Source organism: Notolepis coatsorum (assembly GCF_963971535.1).
Source record: "Notolepis coatsorum genome assembly, chromosome: 2".
NCBI lineage: Eukaryota > Metazoa > Chordata > Actinopteri > Aulopiformes > Paralepididae > Notolepis > Notolepis coatsorum.
In genome coordinates this window covers 166,220,502-166,242,699 of record NC_140166.1, presented here as the reverse complement: position 1 = coordinate 166,242,699, position 22,198 = coordinate 166,220,502, and the positions used below count along the sequence as shown (strand labels likewise).

The window sequence follows — 22,198 nt, the reverse complement described above, 5'->3', positions numbered from 1 at the left end:
GCGTACCGGAGTGCTGCATCGTTATTGGCCGCCCCAAGGCCTGGCTGGGCCTCTTAATGATTATAATTACCATTATTAGAGGTGGCTGTCGTTGGGGTGGGTGGGTGTTCTGTGTGGGGGGGGGGGGGGCGGGGGGGGGGGGTCTCTTAACAAAGTGTGCGCTGCTGCTTTCACTTAAGAGCTGCTGGTCACGGGAGAACGAGGAGAAAGAGGATGAGAAGCCACTAAAGCAGTTTAATGCAGTGGGCTGTCATCTCCGCTCCCTCCGCCTGTCACTTCCTGAAGGAGCACGGGGGCCTTATCGTTTTAATTGACCCTTTATCTTTGTGTTAATTTCCCCCCTTTATTTCAATAGCCCCACCGTTCCACCTTCTGATATGTCGTCTCACGTTTAGCTCTTGCCTGACTTGCAGGAAATTGCCAGATTAACATATTTCATAGAAAGTAAGGCTTTAAAAGGGAGATCTATATTTAACATCGTTGTTAAGGGGCTAAACGGCTGGTTAACCGTCTCCTATCAGTCGTATTTTATAAAAAAAAAAAATTTAAGTGATTATACAAACCCAATATTCACGGTCTACGCATCGAAAGTAAATATCACCCACGTAATTGTATCCCTCGCTCTCCGCTACGCGGTGCATTATTATCTAACAACGTGGCTTTGGAATCAAAATGATAACAGTTTAAAGACATCAGCGTCGGTGGACAAGATGCAAACAGAGGAGGAGGACCAAAAGGGTGGCCGGATTTAACAGTTTGATGCCTGTCGTCTCCCTCCTGGTGTATGTTGGTTCCCTTTCCATTCCAGTACACTTGCGACTGTATAATGAATTATGCCGATGTTGAATTAGCATGGAGCTGTCTCTTCGGCTGCCGCGCCTGGCTCGTGACAGGACCACCGTAGCACACGCCGGCAAGGGAGAGGGGGCAGCTACTGTGATTTATTAACTGCTAAAGCCACAATGAAGTGTGCCCACTGAAGCACCAATGCAAACAAATAGGGCCAGTGCTGTCACTGTAAATTCAAGTGGACAGGCCCCCCCGACCACGGCCACGACCCAGGAAGGGTTAATTATGCAAAAGGAGTTCGACTTTCAACCAGATACTCTATTAACTCTATTATTATACATTTTGGGGGAAATGTTTTGTTTGTTAGTGTGTCCTGAATATATATTATATTGTCATGTACCATATATTATATTATGTAACTATGGTATAGAGATTAGGCATGTCTTGCGAGCTGCAGCCAGTAGGCTATAAGTCACTCTGTCTGTCCTTCAAAAAACACTGTTTGCCATGACATGGCACATGGTAGGGTTGACACAACAAATTTTTTTTTACGAAAACATATTTCACATTTTAGGTGAAACATCTCCATTATTCAAGGCAGACAATATACGAGGCCCCCGGGCCAAATACATTTGGTGTCCGTCGAGTCTTTTATGAAAAGAAAAGTTTAAAATATATGATTGGTATGCTGCATCTGATCAGGCTGGAGAGTCCAAGGCGAAGAGCTAATGCGACGGGAGCCTGAGGCTTCCTTCAGTGTCCTTGCTTTGATAACGTGAGGCACTGGAGAGAGTGGCAATCTTCTTTATTTTCTTCTATATACGTGTGATTTAACATCTGGAGAACACAACATCCTAACAACGAGGCAACGATGACTATACCGGTCGTCAAGTTCTCAATTTCCCAAATAGAATTCCGACTGAGGAAACACCTCGAAGGGTTAAGAAATTATTCACAATTTGCCTGATCTCACAGCACCTAAAACATTAACAATATCTTCAATGGTCATAATTTATTTGGTTCTATTTTAGGCTGGTGAGGTGAGGTCTCCACTGAGGTTAAGATTAGGGTTAAGGTTAGGATTTTGTTTATAAACAGCATTTTAGGTGAACACTATGACAAGCTGAAAAAGATTAGGGTTAAGGTTAGGATTTTGTTTATAAACAGCATTTTAGGTGAACACTATGACAAGCTGAAAAAACGTAATCATAAAATGAACATAATGAACCTGTTACTTGTTACCTGAACACGTTGTCCTATTGGCACCAAAACGTTTAAATGATTCACTTTATTTGTATTTCCAACTGGCAGATCACCACACACTCATACCAGCACTATACATGTGGGCTAAATTAGTCGCTTTCATTTCGCAAATGTTTTGCATCCCCAAAACGAATGAAACTGAAGACCTACCGCAGTAAGAGAGAGAGATGCAACATGGCTGCAGGCTGGTGGGGGCTGTGACATTGAGGGAAAAGCCGCCAGATAGTAATATAACATCTTGGGCCCTTCACGTCCCTAATCAAAGTGCTCTCTGAGATGTCACAGGCGAGGCTGTGTTGAACTCCCACCAGTGCCTCCGCATATCTGGACCAGAGCCGTCACCTGACCGGCGTCAAGTGTCACTTATGGCCGGTCTCCCAGCGCTCTCCCCCCGTCGCTCCCTGTCCCTGACGTAACATTGCGGATCACATTACGGCATCCCAGAATGCAAGAATGGAGGGCCTCCGAAGAGGTGTCTAGTCAGTTTAAACCCGGGAGCCACACATCATCTCTGACAGAGGCATCAGGGCCTCCCTGTTTGACCATACATCTTGCTAACTGTGACAGAACGGCCCAACATCATTAATTAAACATCAGGCTTCCCCCCCCTTCCCTATCATCAGGCTGCTATGACGGGGGGCTGCCATGCCGACGGTCCCTGTCGACATGCCTCCGAAATCTAGACAGGGATTACGTATGGTAATGGTTTTTGACATCCTGCCATTTTGCCTCTTGTTAATCTGATGGGATAAGATATCTGGACCGGAGAGAGAGAGAGAGCGTGGCGCTGCTGCGACTATCCCCCGGTCTGATTGTTCTGCCGTTTCTAAAAGGTGGATCAGTTTGAAGATGCAGAGGCGCCGTCCTGGAAGAAAAGCTTAATCCTCCGAGAAGCCTTTGATACACTTCCCAAAATATTCCCGCTGACTCAAAGGATCTATATTTTTTGGAGCTTGGACGTCTGTAATTTTTCCACACATAAGTGATACTTTCTTTTTTGTTGTGGCCAATATTTTGCTTCTCCAACGAGTCATATATTATGATTCATGGTTAGGTCTTATTTGAGTGATATCGCTGGGTCTGTATTGGAGCGAAGCGGCAGATATATTGGTGTTAGGATCGCAACATTTATAGATAGATTCAAGATTCAAGAGGTTTATTTGTCACATACATACCAGGGCATACAGTGAAATGCGGGTGGCCATGCCCGCTTCGATTGTGCAAGAATACAATAGTAAGTAAAACAAGTAGAAGATAATAAAATAGACATGATAAAATAGACATGATAAAATAGACATGTTAAAGTCCTGAGATAATGCAATACAATGTTAGCTGCGAATTAAAGGCACTGGGTCCTATGTACACTACTATACAATATACAGTTTTACTCTATATCCCTACTTACTATCTATATGCTATACAAGAACCACAACAGTTCTTTCCTTAAATTTTTGTCCTTTTCTTATGTGTTTAAAGTTACCTGTGGTGCGTTTGTGTGTGAGCGAGTGCAGAATGTGTGTTGTGTGTGTGTATGTGTGTGTGTTCATGTGTGCTTGTGTGTGGAGAGATCAGTGTTCAATGTTCTGATGGCCTGGGGGAAGAAGCTGAGCCCTAGTCTCTCTGTTTTTGCTCTGTGTATGCGGAGGCGCTTGCCTGACCGCAGCAGCTTGAACAGGCTATTGTTGTGTAAGGGCAACCTAACAAGAAAAGATGCCAGTGAGGGAATACTGGGTGAAGCTCTTTCCAACGCGTGATGCTTGTTGATAATAAAAAGATGTCTTCTCCTTGAGTACTTTTGAGAGTTTTTATTCTTACTTGCAGTGTGGACAAATATAAGCGTACTGTAAACTCTGTGTTTAAACTGGACTTTAAACACAGGATAGTTGCTACAAAGTAAACCCAAAAAGTGACTCAATATAACTGAAAACAAAACAAACGAGCACGGTAAAAAGATAGTGTGGCTTCCCTGTGATAATTACCCAATTTCCCTCCCGCTGCACACCTGTGAACACATACATATAGACTGCACCTGAGCGCACATGAGCCCTGCCTCCTGTGCCCACTGCCAGCTAATTGGTCAACACTTTCATGGTGACACGGTGCCTTCATACAATAACATAACGGCAGAAAATCATTAAATTGGCTACAACACCCCGGCCCCCAATTGATACTATATAAACATGTAACAATTCAATGCATGCAAGTGATTGTAGCCAAGTGCGTAGTCCACGTTGATATTTAATTCGTAATGTCCAAAGTTCATGCAGTCCAAAGGAAAACAGATACTAATCTAATTAGCTTCCAAAAGAAGACAGATCTTGGTGATAGTTCAAAGTTCATGTAGTTCATAAAGTTCATGTAATCCAGTAGGGTTGGTAACCCCAGTAATAGAAAATTGGCTTCAGTCTATTCAGCGTCCAATAGAAAATAGGTCTTTATGATGGTTTGCTCCAGGACATTGTACTTGATCCAAACATTCAAACTGCACAAGTCCATGTCTGACAGGATCCATGAGGCGCGGTAGAGTCCAATACCATGGAAACGTCTCCCATGTCCAAAGGAAAATGGATATTAATCTAGTCAGCTTCCAAAAGAAGACAGATCTTGGTGATCGGTCGCTCCAGAATGTTATACTTAGTCTGAACTTTCACAGATCGCACAAGTCCATGTCTGTCAGGATCCACGAGGCGCATTAGAGTCCGCTACCATGGAAACGTCTCCTATGAAAAGTTCATCTTGTTCTTTGGCCACCGTTGTCTTTGTCTTTTCCTCGCTGGCATCCCTCTTGTCCGACAGCTCCTGTTTCCTTTTCTTTTCCTAATTAGAGTCAATTGACATTGTCTTTACATTCCTTGTGTTCCTTGTGTGTGTAGCATCCACAGAGTCTCTTGCCTTTGTTGTGTTTCTCCAGGGAGTCTTTCCTCTCTTGAGCCATGTCAAATATGCCCTTTTTCCTCCTTCTTCTTTTTATGGTCTTTCTCTTTTGTTTTTTCTGTTGGGAAGTGGTTCAGTTCATCCTGATCAGGTGTTGAGTCTTTCCTATGGGAGTCAGAGAGGCCTGGAGAATCACTTAACTTAGCTACACGGCGTTTGTGGAATTTGTATTCCTTGTACTCCTTCACAGGACCGTCCCAACTGTCGTCCCCGTAGAGGCAGGAATCAAAGAAGGGGTCTGAGGCCCACCTGTCGTGGTGGTCATCGGAGGCACTGAGCTTGGTATCTTCCATGTTCAGGAAACGGTTGTTGATGTCGTAACCTTCATGTTTCGGCTCCCCCTTTGGTGCCTTTTCATTTTTAGATTTCTCCTTCTCCTCCCTGGTGTTCTTCTCCTTGTCCATCTGCAGATGTTTCTCCTCGTTCTGTTCACTTTTCCCGTCAGCCTTTGAGGAGGACTTCTCCTTGGACCTTTTCTCCTCTTTGTGAGCCTTAGGTTTCTCCTCCTTGAGTTTGTCTCTCTTTTTGAGGGTCCTTTCCTTCTTGGCTGATTCTTTAACTTTCTTAATTGTCTCCTTCATCGCCGTTCTCTGCAGCTCTTTCCCAGAAGACCAGTCCTCGTCCTTAGGTTACATTTTTGAAAGCCGCTCCTTTAACTTATCTTTCTGAGAAATGGAGATGCGGTTGGCTGTGACTGTGGGGCAGCTAATCCCACTCTCATTGCCTCCTCTCAATGGTCCGTTGACAACCCATCCCAAAAGGGTTCTAACAGCGTACGGTCCTCTACTCCTGCTGTTTATCACCTCCCATGGCTCCATTGCTTCTGGAGTGTTCGTTCCAATTAACAGCTCCACATCAGCATTGATAGTAGGAATGTCTACAGTGTTCAAGTACGGCCAAGCCCACAAGTCTTCCTGTCGTGGGATGTTATTGCGAGTTACAGGCATCTTACGTTGTGTGTACACATCAGGCAACTCGATGTAGGCGTCACCATTTAGTGCAGCGACCTCTAGTCCTGAGATGACATGACTGTTGACAAAACTCTCTTTGTTCATTGTTTTCATTAGGAATCTAGTGTTCCTTCCTCTCACATTGAGCTTCCTCATCAGTTGTTCAGAGCAGAAAGTGGATGAACTGCCGGGATCTAGGAATGCATACGTTTTTATGATTGTGCTGCCTTTCTTTGCCTTGATCTTTACAGGCACAATAGACAAAACGCAGTCCTGTGCTCCGGCCCCTATGTGGCCACAAGTCTTGGGAATGGTGACTTGACTCATTCTGTTTTCATCTCGTGTGTCATCTTGTCGTGATCTTAGTTCTTTCCATTCCCTTTCATGAATATGGAGAATGGTAGGATGTCTCAGGCTACATATCTTACAAAATAGCCTACTATGGCACTGTGAACTTATGTGCCCGACATATAGACATCCAAAGCAAGCACCCTTTCTTTTTAGAAAATCAATTTTTTCACCATGCCGCTTCTTCTCCATCTTAGGACATGCTTCCAAACTGTGGCCCTCTTCACACAGCAGGCAGGATCCTCTTGTTGGTTTGTCTCTCTCCTCTTGATTGTCAAACTCAACAGGTGCCACAAATGTAGCAAAACTGCTTCCTCTCTCCTGTATGCGTCCTTGTGATGTTGTATTTCCGATCTTCAATTTTGACATTGAGACAACAGTGTCTAGAATGTCCCTGTATAGTGGATCAGATGCAATAGACACTTGTCTTTCAATGAAGGTGACAACTTCACTGAAACCTGCTCGACGATGGTGTCTCTCCTGGTACTCAAAAGCAATGTTTCTCCATCTGTCTCTGAGTTTGTAAGGTAGCTTCATGATTACTGCCCGTAGGTTTGATGGCATATTCATCTCAAACATGTAGCTGATGTCCTCCATAGCATTACAGCAGATGCGTAGAAATAGTGAAAATGCTTGTAAGGCCTTGATATCCTCTGATTTTATAGGTGCCCATCCAAACGCTCTCTCCATATATGCAGTGGCTATTTTCTGCTCATTTCCAAAACGTTCATGCAAAAGTGTTCTAGCCTTTTGATACCCCCTGTCGGATGGCATATGTTGACAGCTCTTTACCAGCTCTTTAGGTTGCCCTCGAGTGTACTGCTCCAGGTAGTACAAGCAGTCCACACTGTTAGCAGCCTTTCCTTCCACTCCATGTTCAAAGGCTCTAATGAATGTGTTGTACTCAAAAGGGTCTCCATCAAAGATTGGTATATCCCTGGGGGGTAGTGATAGGGAAGATTGCTGTTGCACAAGTAATGCTGTAATGTCATTTTGCTTCTGCATCGTGAAGATATTGCCTTGATTCTCACTGCTTTGAATGGGTTGCTGTGGTGAATATACAGCATGAGGTAGGTGTTGAGATCTTTGTGGCACGCTTGCAGTGAGAGTTGGAGCACTTGGTTTTGTTTTGATTCCTTGAGAACTGATTTCTTTGTGCCGGGTGGCTACAGTACTGAGCTGATTGTATGGCTTTTGGTGTGATTGAGTTGGTCTTGTAGATTTGCTGCCTCCTGTTGGTAGAAATCTGTATTGCTGCGTTGAATCCATTGGCTGTGCATCAATTGCCATTGCAGGTCCACTCCCTCCTGTTGGTGGATAGCTGACATGACAATCTGACAGTGATGGAATTAATTGTACAGCAGAGGGGTTGAGAGCAGCCTTTTCTTTTGACGCATAAGAGTTCATTCCATCTGTAACTCTGCTTTCAATGTCAGACCCTCTGTTCCTGAGTACAGTCACCTTAGCTGTCTGAGCAGCAATTTGACTTTGTATTTGAAGCAATTGCCTTTTTTTCTTATTTGTGCCTCCTGGGCTTCCATTTGTGCTTTTAATTGTGCTTGCTGGGCTTCCATTTGTGCCTTTAATTGTACCTCCTGGGCTTCCAGTTCATGACTTTCTTTTAAAGCCATTTCCAATACCACGAGTGCCGCCACCTCGGCCTGTGCCAAGATGGATGCAGAAATGTTTGATGACATTGAGTGTCTGGTAGAACTACCACGTGACACCCTTGATTTACCCGTATTGGAAACACTGTCATCTGGCCCAATACTATCCACCTCATTTCCATTTGACACAAAGTTGAAATTTGAACCGTCATTAGCAAGAACCTCGTTTGTATATGACACAGCATTGTTATTTGAACTGTTGTTATTCAGAACCTCATTTGTACTCGACACAGCATTGTTCTTTGGGTCAACCACAACCTCAGTTGCATTGGGCACACCACTGAATTCATAATCATTGTCATCAACTTGTGTGGGCGTGCACTGCTCCCTGTTAGCACACACCCATTTCTCCATTTTGTCAATGATTTGATTAACATTGTGCATGTGACCTTGAAACCATTTTGTTTGTTTAGACATTTCGTCGTCAGGCAATAAAGGTTTTAGTGATTCATGCAACCGTGTAGTTTCACCAAGCAATTTCCACAGTGTGTCGTGCTTAATTTGCATGACGGTAATATTTTCATTTGAGCCCATCATTTGATCCAACTCTTTAGCCATTTTACACAATTGTTTCAGTCCAAAGTTCCTTTCTTTATGCAACAACATGATCTTTGTTTCCAAAGCTTTAAATGTGGGCTTAGAAAGCCTTTTGCCAAGTTCATTTTCTGTTTCATCTTGATTGACAGCTGCATCCATTTCAACGTTAATTTCCTGATTCCCCACGCTACTCATGTTTACAATGTCAAGCAATAGGCGGAGGTTTTACTTAGAATTCTTGATAGGATTTGCCTATATCCAGTTGCGCGAGGCCACTCCTTCCACAACTTTATTCCATTCATTCATGAATCCGTCTCACCGTAGCTTCTTTGATGTGTTGTTCCGCGTTGTGTGCGTGCATGTTGATATCGTGGTTGAATCGGCAGAAACGTCAATGAAAGGGGCGCTGTTCCTTGACTCCTTCCGTATCTGTCTGTCTTCGAAAACAATCTTGTTTAGAAGCCTATCTTTTTACTTGTGTAAGGGCAACCTAACAAGAAAAGATGCCAGTGAGGGAATACTGGGTGAAGCTCTTTCCAATGCGTGATGCTTGTTGATAATAAAAAGATGTCTTCTCCTTGAGTACTTTTGAGAGTTTTTATTCTTACTTGCAGTGTGGACAAATATAAGCGTACTGTAAACTATGTGTTTAAACTGGACTTTAAACACAGGATAGTTGCTACAAAGTAAACCCAAAAAGTGACTCAATATAACTGAAAACAAAACAAACGAGCACGGTAAAAAGATAGTGTGGCTTCCCTGTGATAATTACCCAATTTCCCTCCCGCTGCTCCTGTGCCCACTGCCAGCTAATTGGTCAACACTTTCATGGTGACACGGTGCCTTCATACAATAACATAACGGCAGAAAATCATTAAATTGGCTACAACAGTTGGTATCGGCAGATACTAGCATTTTACTAATACAGTATGTCTTTATTGGCAAAAGTGCTCCTCGTAGAGGGCGGTTAGAATTCCTCAAAACACTATCAATGCCCTGCGGTGTGTTTCAACGACGTTCTATGTTTTTGTGCTAATAGAACAAGCTGATTTTCTTAGTTTGAGAGGCATGTTCATATTTTATTAGCATAATGCTATTAATGCTAATAACTTTTCTTATTTGTTTGAGTTTTGTTAATGATTAGCTTTTAGTTCATTCCTTACAGAGTTTTCCAAATAATAAAATGTAGTATGTATGTCTATTTTGAATACTGTCTTTAAAAACAAAAGCGGGAATGTAAGCAGCACCCAAATATTGAAACCGGTATCTGAGTCAAAGGAAATCTCCCATCTTTCTAGTTTCAGTCTGTTATGGAAGGACTTGTTGTGACTTCCCTCAGTCAGAAGATGTTCAGGTAGTTCTACTCTACCTCTGAAAATGATGTGGGCTAAGAGGGAGAGAGAGAGAAAGAGAGAAAGAGAGAGAGAGAGAGAGAGAGAGAGAGAGAGAGAGAGAGAGAGAGAGAGATGGTTTTGTCCCTCGCTTGTTCAATTAAGGCTCACCCCAAAACTCTGGGCTAAGCTGAAATGATCTACATCTCCGTTGCGAGGAGTTCAATTAATATTTTAATATCCACTGTCATCTTCACATAAAGCCATGAGCCGGGGCTAGTTGATTGGCTAATGGAAACACAGGAAGCTGTGAATGTTTCTCATGCTGGTGTTCAAAACAGTAGGGGGGAGGGGGGTTAAGGGAAGCTGCTCACTCCAAATAGACATGTAAATCATCTCCCAGGCCACTCCGATGTTCCCAGTTCGTCCTCAAAGAGTGAGGCTGTTTCCTGAGCTGCCCTGTTGGAAATGAGATAAATACCCTCAGATAAACCACCAGCCAGTCAAACATCCACCTCTCCACAAAAGCCAATTGCCCCGCGTTGGTTTTTTATTAAATATCGATTTGATTTGTTAAAGGCCAGATGCACGCGAGGGTTGAATAAATGTCACGTTCTCTCCCCACCGGTTTCATTCCAGTTTACTTTTCAAATCTTCTGAATGGGTGACATTTCCACGCTTGCCGTGTGCTTGTGTGCACAGAACGCAGATGGAGAAATGGAGTTTCCCCTCATCACCCTGGCCCGTTCCATCCCTATATATACACACGCTGCATTTCTTCACACTGCTGTGCGCTCGTTCATTGCATTATGCACATCGAGATAATCAGCCAAGAGGAAATCAATTAGTCCCGAACGCTGCCTGTCTTGTTTTCGGAGACACTCAAACCCTTATTCTACCCAGAAACATGCCGGTGCTATCAATAAATTCATCAGCCACCATTGGCAGTATATTAATCCTGTGTTTTTTTCTTTCTTATTCATATTGTGCCAGGATGAAGCGTGGCTTATCGGCCACCAAGTGGGAATTGCATGTCAGCAGGGGGAGCGAGAGGGATAAGGCATTGTCTGACAATAAGCCATCTTTGAAACGCCTCCAAGAGGGAAATGGCGTCCATTAGAGACTTACAGCAAATGTGTGCTGCTGAGAGGGAGGGGGGAGGGGGTTGGAATCACACACACACACACACACACACACACACACACACACACACACACACACACACACACACACACACACACACAGATAATTGTTTATCCCTGGGAGAACCTTCAATGTTTGTCTGCGGGTGGCTAAGTAAGTTCACTAGCACTATTGGACAGGGAGAGCTGAACAGACCCAAGGCTGGAAAACATTAGGATGAATCAATTAGGCTCCTATTACCCAATAAAGTGGCCCTCGCTGAGTCGTGTAATTATGACCCACAGCAAAGCCAATTTTACGGAAGCACGTCTCCCCCCCCCCACCTCCCTCCTCCTTTTTTCTTTATTAATTTTATTTGTTTAAGATAATCCGTTCCGTGGTTTTAATTATGTGCTTTAGGTTCAGGGCGGAATAAATAAATCATCATTTGCCTCCATCAGGAACCCTGCGTCAGATGACACACAAAAAAACACAGTTGTCTGCCTTGGTCTCCTGTCCTGTGGGCATGTGTTGCATTATACCTCCTCTCCCTGCGATGCCAAACGTCCCGACTAACCGGGGGAAACTCCCCGGTAGAAAAAACCACAAGACGGGTGACAAGGGGAAGCCGTGTCAACACATCCGTCATCATTATCAGAATCACATTGATCACATCGGTCACTTCAAATTGAAACCAACACCGACGGCGTGTCCTCGCAGACGACGGCGCCGACTGTACTCTTGCTTTCCCATCAGATTGCATGATAAGAGCCGTTAATAAGAGCCGATATTATAGGCAGCAGCCACTTAGCTCATGCGCGGCTCAGTGTGTGCGTGCGCGCATGTGTGTGTGTGTGTGTGTGTGTGTGTGTGACAATCTGCTGTCAATGAGGGATGACAGTACACAGGCAACATGGCGTGTTGCATTGTTACTTCCTGGGTCCCTCCTGACAGATGCTCTCCAAGACAGCTGGATCAGCAACCAGAGCGGTGCTAGGATCCTGGGTGTACTAAAGGATAGGAGCACAAATGTGGTATCTGGCTGATTGGAGAGGCTATACAGACGTCTACCCCAGAAAGGCTCAGGGTTGATGTTGGGGTTTCTGCCATCTGTCAAGCTCAGACGGTCTGCAGATTTTACATTAGATACTGTATATATATATATATATATACTGTGTATATATATTCAGATTCAGATTCAGACAACTTAATTGACCCCACGTGGGGCAATTCATATTGTAGCTTTGCACGAGTAACAAAAACATCTCAACGACAACACAGCAACAATAACATTCCATGCTATACACAGTCCAGTAAAAGTAAAAGTAAAAACAGACAACTAGGTGTAAAAGGCTACTTAAAGTGACTACTTTTTGTGTTTAAAAGTCTGATAGCCGAGGGGACAAAAGATTTAGCGTAACGGTTGGTCCTACTCAACGAGACGTCATAACGGCGGCCAGAAGGCAACAGCGAAAACCGCTGAGATCATGAGAGCATGGAGAGGTTGATTTCTGATGCTCGTCTCCTTCTTGACCACCATATATATATGCACAATTGCACATGCACACACATGCACACAGTATATATATATATACATAGTCTTATTGTCACTATAACACTTAGCTGTTCTAATAGTTGAACATAACTTTTGTCTCAGATTCTACTCGCTCATTTAGTTTCTGACCTTTCCCAGTTCATCTTTCAAAAAACACACAGGCCTATCAGATATTTCCCCCCTGTCTCTCCCTTTCATTCCAAGAGATCTTCTAAGGAATGACCTGCTCTGCAACGGTCACCCTCTTTAAAAGACTGATGTTTGAGGTACCTCAAGCCAAGTAAAATAAACACTTGGTTGAATGTTTAAGCCCGGGACTTGGCAAAAGACGCGCATCGAAATCACCGCGTGAACGCGGGGGAATTTTTATGTTCCATTTTCATTTGACAGTCTAGACATTTTATGACTTTGGGAAGAAGTCCGAAGGCCTCGGTTTTCAGTAGAAACATCTGAGAAGGGCTTCCTCCCTTACATTTGTGAGCTCTTTTGAATCCCAAAGTGCTGTTAGTTATGATTTAGTGACAGCTGGGTTTTTTCCCCCGCATATTTAAAGGACAGGGTCAAGTAAGTTGTCCAAAACAATAAGCTGGATTTAGACGTCAACCTCCAGGGCCAAACATCTTTTATGCGTCTTGCGAGCCTGAAAAATATAACGCTTCATCCTGATGAATAACGCTTCATCCTGATAAATAACGCTTCAGTCTGATAAATAACGCTTCAGTCTGATGAATAACGCTTCAGTCTGATAAATAACGCTTCAGTCTGATGAATAACGCTTCAGTCTGATGAATAAGGCTTCGTCCTGATAAATAACATTTCATCCTGATAAATACTAGGGATGCACCGAATATTCGGCCGCCGATAATTATCGGCCGAAAATGGCTAAAAAGGCTCTTTCGGCTTTCGGCCGAAAGGGTTTTAGCACCGAAAATATATCACTGAATGTCAAAGAACAGGGTTGCGTAACGTTCATAACCTAAAGTGTTGTTGTGATGACGTAATCAACACGCGCAACGTGTAACATGAGCAGCTTGACATGCGAGCAACGCATCCAATAAATGCGTCTTTAACATGCTTTATATCCTCGCCATTACTATATGCCCGTCGCGGTTAAACGTTAGCGTTAAGCTAGCTCGCTTTCATTCCTCTTTGACCAGTCTCTCGTAAGCTACGTCATCCCCCGCTAAGAGTCATGGGAGATGTAGTAAATACAACAGTCCTGTGTGTGTGTCTTTATGCAGATCGTTATGCAGTTTTAAAGCACCTTGGCTTTGTTCTGAATGCACTTTGTTGTAGTTATCCTACAGAGAAAAGAAAATGCACTTGACTTTAATGCACATTTTGTTGTATGCAAAGAGAAAATGTTTAAATTGTACAATCTTTCAGCAGTCAGTCTGGAATTAATGTATGCATTCAAAAGTGCTGAATAAATGTTTTATGGGCCCATAATAGTGATTATTAATATTATTTAAGTTAAGTTTTGCCATAATCATGTATTTTGCCATAATCAGGTAGCTAAAAAAAAAAGAAAAAAAACATATATATATTTATAATATATTAATAATTTTCGGCCTTTCGGCATTCGGTTTCCGGCCAACTGTTTCCTATTTTCGGTATCGGTTTCGGCCAAGAATTTCCCATTCGGTGCATCCCTAATAAATAACGCTTCATCCTGATAAATATCCTGATAAATAACACTTCATCCTGATAAATAACGCTTCATCCGTGAGGCAGAACACCTCGGCATGGCGTCTTATTGTTTATCTTCTTCCAAAGCGGGCAATGTTGCGAGACGGGATGCGTCATTCCACCGGCAATTATTGCCCCGATATTACAACACATTTTTTACTATTAATGGTTATTGTGGTAGGCACTCGCTTTAGCACCGACTTTAGTGGGGTATTTACGAGGTGGTAACTCCGGGGGCAGGGGGGGTGGGGGGGAGGTGGGCATGGGGTGCTTACACCACACTGATTGATTGATTGATTGATTGATTGAAAAGTTTATTAACAGATTGCAGAATGGGTACAGTACAGTACAGCTCAATACATACAATTGTTAAGAGGATGCAGACCTGAGAAAGACTTTCGTCTTGTTTCCATCAGGGTCCCCCATTTTCAATTCATCATATGACACACACGACATACAGATAGACAGTACTGCTACATCTATACATTTATGACATACCAGATTTTCAAATACAGTACTGTTTGTGATACTAAAAAAAAATCCAGAAAAAGAGTGTATATACATTTGACATAGAAACTGTGCATTGGGGGAGGTTGGGTAGGTGGGGTGGGGCTGTACATTGGAGGTGGGGGGGGGGGGGGGGGGGGGGTTGGGTAGGGGGGGGGACACACTGTACATTGGAATACTGACATACATTTGACATAGAAACTGTACATTGGAGGAGGTTGGGTAGGTGGGGTGGGGTTGGGTGGGGCTGTACATTGGAATATTGACAAAGCCATGCTTGGTCTTTATTGTACAACTGGGTTAGGACATTTGTAGGGGCCAGTTTTGAATTGCAGTCTCCCGTAGGTGCTCTTTGAGAGTGTTTTTGAAGGTGGGTAGTGATTCACATTCCTTTACAGCTTTGGGTAGGGCATTCCACATTGTTGTGGCATAATTGCGAAACGTGTTTAGTCCCTTGTTTGAGCCGAATCTGGGTTTTACATGATTTGTGGAGCTCCCTCTGGTGTTGTGATCGTGGTATTCACTGACCTTTGGGAAGTATTTTGACATGTACATGGGTACCTTGGTCGAACCCCCAATCATGCCATCTACCCCTTGAACCTTTACAGAACCACACGGATCATTGATTGATTGATTGATTGATTGATTGTATTAACAGATTGCAGAATGGGTACAATACAGTACGGCTCAATACACACAATTACCCTCGGACCCTAATTGTCGTACCATTCACACCATCCCACAACTCACCTGTATCCTGCTCAGTCAGGAAGTTATCGTCATCCTTGCGAGATTTAAGCGTGTTGTTGTCCCCAGACGTCACGTCGTCCTCCGGCAGCCTCGGGAAGCTAGTGATGCTCATGTAGTCCACCGGTGAGTAGGCGCTGCCCAAGGTTGTCTCCTGACTGGTATCTTTATCCGCCATCGGCCCACTACTACTAGAGTCACGGCCTCGCTGGCGGGATTGTACATGACGCCGTTTGCACGGTCACACACAATTAGGCAATGAACTCGTAATCAATCAAATCACACGGGAGGTTAAAGGTCGCTGTGCAGATGCAACACTACGCCGTGTTTCGAGGATTAGGACCGAGCGCGATGTTCGCATGAGCTAACGTGGTCAGGGTTATTAGAGGGTTATTCCTTTTATTTATTTTTTCACAAGGCGGGTTTCATTAGGACGTTAGACCAGGGAGAGGTGAGGAGGAGGAGGAGGAGGAGGAGGAGGGTTTGTGCCTGAAGAAGCGATGTGGGGATTTTCATTATTATCAGTGTGACGAAGGAGCCGGTCTAATGAGACAGGATGTTTGTACTGTTCCCTGGTCCCAGGAGAAGCCCCCCCACCCCCCCCCCCCCCTCCCCCACCCCACTCCTCCACACACCGACGCTCCCCCACTCAATCTACCTCCTGCTGAGCCCACGGCCTGAACTCCTGACCTCTCCCACTCACCAACAGTCGCAACATTTGCATTTCCAGTCCACTTAAAGGCAGGCGGTAGTCGCCCCCCCTCCGCGCCCCGCTCCCTCTGGCCGTACAGCAGGCCTCTTTCTCATCCCCGGTGACCCCCTGCTCAGGCCCTCCCAACCCGGACAGCAGTCTGGGGTTAATGCACCAAGCGCTCCCCATTGTCTCTGGATTAATGAAGTGCTCCCTGCCTGTCCCTTCTCATTCAATGACAATGAGACACATGACAAGTGGTACGGTTTTAAATGGCAATCGACAACAACAACGTAGGCCTTATAGTCACTGAAGTCATACCTCCACGTAAGTGGCCCAGAGCCTGTGAAGTAATGATAATAGCCGGCTGCTTTTGATGCACTTGTCTTGTGTGGGATCAATTTGGATTTCTCAGAGAGAGAGAGCGGGTAGAAGGTGTTTGTAATTGAAATGGATGGTACTCAGACAGAGGAAGAAGTGTCACAGCCTCTGTGTGTGTGTGTGTGTGTGTGTGTGTGTGTGTGTGTGTGTGTGTGTGTGTGTGTGTGTGTGTGTGTGTGTGTGTGTGTGTGTGTGTGTGTGTGTGTGTGTGTGTGTGTGTGTGTGTGTGTGTGTGTGTTTGTGTGTGTGTGTGTGTGTGTGTGTGTGTGTGTGTGTGTGTGTGTGTGCGTGCGTGCGTGCGTGCGTGCGTGCGTGCGTGCGTGCGTGCGTGTGTGTGTGTCACCTCAGAAATTGGAAGGCTGTGCTGGACTCGGTTCCCCTAAAGAATGGCAAGGGAGACCTCTAGTGGAGGGGAGAGACATGGCGGCTTGGCTCCGCCTCAGTAACACCATAAAGTACATGTCCCCAGTACTGTTGTTGGCAGACACTGTCCACTGTAGCCTTGGCTTAGCTGTGAGGTGTTGTTGTTGCCACTAACTTTGAAATTCCCCCGACATTACCATCACATCTGTCAGCGCAAAGTCTGTGTGTGTGTGTGTGTGTGTGTGTGTGTGTGTGTGTGTGTGTGTGTGTGTGTGTGTGTGTGTGTGTGTGTGTGTGTATGTGTGTGTGTGCTGAGACACAGAGATGAAAAGCAGCACCATACTATACCATGCTACAGTGTGTATCACCAACTATAGATCAAGCAATAGCATCTGATGTAGAAAAGTGCCCTCCAATTCCTATGAACGTTTTTTGTGTGTGAATTTATTTAGCAGTCACTCCAATTGTTTAATCTAATCTCATTGCGGCGATCTAGGTGGCTCGCCGGGCTAATATATACTATTGATTGGATTAACTCTTTTCTTGATCCTCCAATCAGAACTGTTGCTTCCCTGTGTTTGTCAGAGGAAAGCAACAGTTGTGATCGAGAGGATCGAGGAAAAAAAGGGTGGGATTATTTGAGATAGGTCCGAATTTAGCTCAGATGTCCTGTCCCCAAAGCGCGAGATCCAACCAAGCAGAACTATCTCAAACATAATATGGGTCTGTTTTGATCAGTATAGATGATATAATCGCATGTCGCGATATCTCAATATCGTGATTTCACCGCGATATGATCCGGTTGAAAGACGATCGATTATCATATTGATCATATTATCGCCCAGTCCTAGATCGATGGGAGTCAGATTTATTTTGTGTAGTCCCCAAAATCACATGACATGTCTCAGTGGGTCTTCACAGGCCCCCCACAATGAAACAACACCCCCTGGATTAACCCCTGATGAAGACGAGGAAAAACTCCCACAGAAAGAAAAACCTTAATAGGAAAAAAATTAAAAGGAAAGAAACGTTAGATGGACATTTCAATGAGAGATGCAGTAGGTGGTGAGGTGGGCAACAATTTGGTAGAGAAATTCAGTGAGAGACTGATAATGATGATATGATGATCTTCATACTCGCACCTAGACACACTCATCTGTTTGCATACACATGCACGCGCACACACACACACACACACACACACACACACATACACATCCTTTCACCCCCCCCCCCCCCCTACTCCTCCCCTGTTTATTTGTTTTGTACATAGGCTGTGTATGTGTTTATTTGTTTATGTGTATGATTCTTAACAGTGTTTTTATTTCATTATTAATAATTAATTAATTTATATATATATATATATATATATATATATATATATATATATATATATTTTACTTATTTTTTTCTTTGTGTATTCTTGTTGGGGCCTCTTGGACCAGATCGACATTGTAAATAAAAAAACCTGTTCTTAACACATTGACGGCCACGGGTAATAGACGGACCCACTGTACACGGCCACCTTATCATTGCACGTATTCATTGTGTGTGGGGCTGTTTGTAGAGCTAAATCTATACTTTATAGTATTGCTATCTGTCCATTCTCATTGTCAATTGAGACCATAAACCGTCCCTTCAAAATGGCTTAAAGAAAAAAGAAAATCATCAATACATTCTCATTTTATAGCCTCGTGAATATAAGCGTTATATGGGATTTGGGCTAGTATATTTCCTGGAAGGCGAGATACAGGGCGCTAAGCTAATAACATTAAATCGAACAGCGTTTCGGCACTACAGAAGCTAGAGCTAAAACGCTAAATGCATATTGTCGGTATTCATGGTCCACCATGAATGCATGAAAGGGGGGGGGGTCGTTTCTGATTATTGATTACCAATAACCGCGTTAGCCTCAGTAGCCACATTCGCTGATCGGCTGGTTGGCTATCAAAGCAAGGCCCGATCAGCATGTCATTTACGTGAAAAAGATCTTACCGTGGGCCGGTTGGATCCCTAAAATGATTTCCCAGTTATCGATCGCCATCTGGTAGATCAATATGTCCATTGGCTGATGATATATTCCTTTACTGCATAGTGAATTCGGCGTCGCAAAAGGTATTCCAAGCTACAGGCTACACATATAGAATCCAGCTAACTGGAAACTCCATTGAAAGTAAAAAAAAATAAGGCACCGTTCTGCCACAGGGAACACTGCATTATCGAGACAGCGCCCCTACGAGGATCTGGCCGGTAATGCACTTTTCAGAATTCCAAGAGTGGGGTAAATCTGCAGTGCCGCTCGGTGACATTGAGTAGGATATTAAAATGGAATAAAAGCCAAAACAACCTTGCCACGGACATGTCCGTGGTTGGCCCTTTAAGCATGGCGCCGAAACAGGGACATGTCCGTGGTCGGGCGGGAATGTGTTAATGTTTTATCTGGCTAAATAAAGGTAATAATAATGATGATAATAATAATAATAATCAATACAAGGAAAGTCATAGACAGGCATAACGGGTAAGCAGAGACAACAGAGACAACGGGACACAAACAGCGTCCATAGAAGCGGTGTCGTTGACGTCGTGTGGCAGTGCAGCAGCAGTGTGGGGCCCAGTGGAACCTTGGTGTCACAGGCATTGTGGTCGTGCTCTGCAAGCTGACAGCTTGTTATGGTGCGTCACGCTACTGTGGGCGTGACCCCGCAGCGACTGACCTCCGACCCCTTCCTGTCGTTGCAGTGCTGAGTATCCGCGGCGCCCAGGAGGAGGAGCCCCCCGATGCCCAGCTTATGCGATTGGACAACATGCTGCTGGCGGAGGGCGTGTCCGGACCGGAGAAGGGGGGCGGCGCTGCGGCGGCTGCAGCGGCGGCGGCGGCCTCCGGGGGCGCGGGCGCCGACAACTCCTCGGAGCACTCAGACTACCGGGCCAAGCTGTCCCAGATCAGACAGATCTACCACACAGAGCTGGAGAAGTATGAACAGGTAAGAACGGTACCTGTTCCCAGATCAGACAGATCTACCACACAGAGCTGGAGAAGTATGAACAGGTAAGAACAGTAACCCTGTCTGTATCTAATATAAGTCCCAGCTGTCATCAAGTTAATTTCGATTGACTCGTCCACAAGACACAGGTTCTTAAGTATCACTCCAGACTCTCTGGGATTACCTCTGATAAATCAACACATCTCTAAACCAGACCATTATCCCATTGACACATACTGTATATTTCATATATCATCTTTCTTAGGGTTTATCAGCCTACATTGCTCTCTGTGTGTGTGGTGGTTTAAGACAAGGTCCCAAGTCTTAAACGTACAATATTTACAGCTCTCAGTAACTCACATAACTCCTCGAAGACACACCAAGATCATTTTGCCGATGCTGGGTATTGTCACATACCAGTTGAAGAGACTCACTGGAGATATAGCTTCCTTCTATAGGCGCAAAATGAAACAGCCACTGTCTTTTTTTCTCTTTCTTCCCCTTCACGCCCAATGCATTAAGCATTAGCCGTTTTTGCACCTCTGTCACCATGTCATTATCTCCTACGCCAATAAACCCGTAGACTTTTACTGCGTAGCGCCACATCTGTTTACTCACCAACGTACACATGAAGTCCCGGGGAATGAATGTATACTCTGTTTGATGAAATGAAACACTTTTTCCACACACACACACACACACACACACACACACACACACACACACACACACACACACACACACACACACACACACACACACACACACACACACACACACACACACACACACACAGGCAGGGGGAGGTGTAGCGGCGGGAAAAGGTCATGTGACTACATTACCATCACATAATGACATTACATACTTTATTTAGAATTGCGCCGTGGATGGTGGGAGAGGTCGTCAAAGATTCATGGCTGCAGCGGCGAGATGCTTGTCTGCTGCAGAGAGAGACGCTGAACCGCGCGCCTCGGTAGCATTCAGGCTCACAAGCGACATCATAGCATTACTTTTACAACATTACAACATTACTACATACTTCAGCTACTAGGTTTATTCATGTTTTATGGTCAAGTAATTGAATCTAACGATTCAATGGTTTGTGTAGTTCTCTTTCATCCGGCATGGCAACGTAGCAACCATTGTTTTGTACATGGCAATGGAAGAGACAACGGTTGCTACAGTATGTGATGATATATGAGAGATACATCAACAAAAACATAATCATTTGGTGTCTTATTACTGGATTGTGTAAACAGGTCACAGTAGAATAGTAATGTAATGCTTTTCCAGTGTTTTACCGACTCTACCACTGCATAGCAATGAGGCATCTTTTGAAAGTGTTTACCAATGGTTACAGGCAGCCATACTGGAAGAAACATTCCGTGTTCATTCATTTATCACTCACTCTTCGACTCCAGGGCCTCGGAATCGGGTTTATTCCAAAAAGAGCATCTGCACATGCAAGGGATTTGGCTTGGTGGGTTGCTTACATTGAATTGTATTCCATTGAATCATTTTAAAGATTTGTGATTCTGGGTCTGAATACAGGCAATGCTCATGTAGAACACAGAAGAGACAAACAACACACATCTAGAATCATGAAAGACAACGGGAGTAAATTCCCAATTCCCAACACTGTGTACCGGAACTGTGCGTGAGCGATCAAATGAAATTCAGATCAACTTGTCAAACTAGGCTTTGCAGATAAAATGTGCCTCAATATCCAGCAAATTCACATCATAACACATTTTAGGTTCAAGTTCGGGTAGAAAAGAGAATGTTTACGAGCAAGCCGCCATCTTGTAAACGCACGTTTTTTATATGCACACACGAGTCAAGGGCCGCGTATTGCAATGAGCTTCTTTGTGTGACATCATATAAAGACGGAAATCCAAATGACTCACTTTAAGGCACCATTTCTGAATACCGACTGGGTGCAAAATCTGACTGGGTTGTCTTATTTCACAGTTTGAGTGAGGAAAAGTGGGTTTTTCACAATATGGGAAAAGTATTTCTACTTACTGTACAGAATATCATATACACAGAGTCTAATAACTATTTTAACTGTACAGAATACTGTATATGCAGAGTCTCATAAGTATTTCTACTGTACATAATACCATATACACAGATTATTTCACCACACTGTCTTCTGAAACCCTAGGGAAGAAGCCATTTTCATTTTGAACAGTAAAAGGATGGAAAAACAACTTTAACCTACAATGATAGTAGAATAGACTTTTTAATTGTCATTGCACACAAGTATACAACGAAATTTCAGGGGAGCTCCCACAGACCGTAGTACAATATATACATGAAACACATAACACTGTACAT

At 44.1% G+C, this 22,198-nt stretch overlaps 1 protein-coding gene across 5 annotated transcripts in view; it reads left to right on the top strand.

Annotated features, from left to right (window-relative positions):
* Positions 1–22,198, top strand: part of pbx1b (pre-B-cell leukemia homeobox 1b) — a 70,332-nt gene that overhangs the window by 30,107 nt on the left and 18,027 nt on the right. For 4 of the 5 annotated variants that reach the window (XM_084338008.1, XM_084338009.1, XM_084338007.1 and 1 more), the window contains exon 3: positions 19,614–19,858. In XM_084338008.1, coding sequence (XP_084194134.1) covers positions 19,614–19,858 — 245 coding nt within the window. Of the gene's footprint in view, positions 1–19,538; positions 19,859–22,198 lie in introns of all 5 variants that reach the window. The other variant, XM_084338006.1, reaches the window with a different exon arrangement.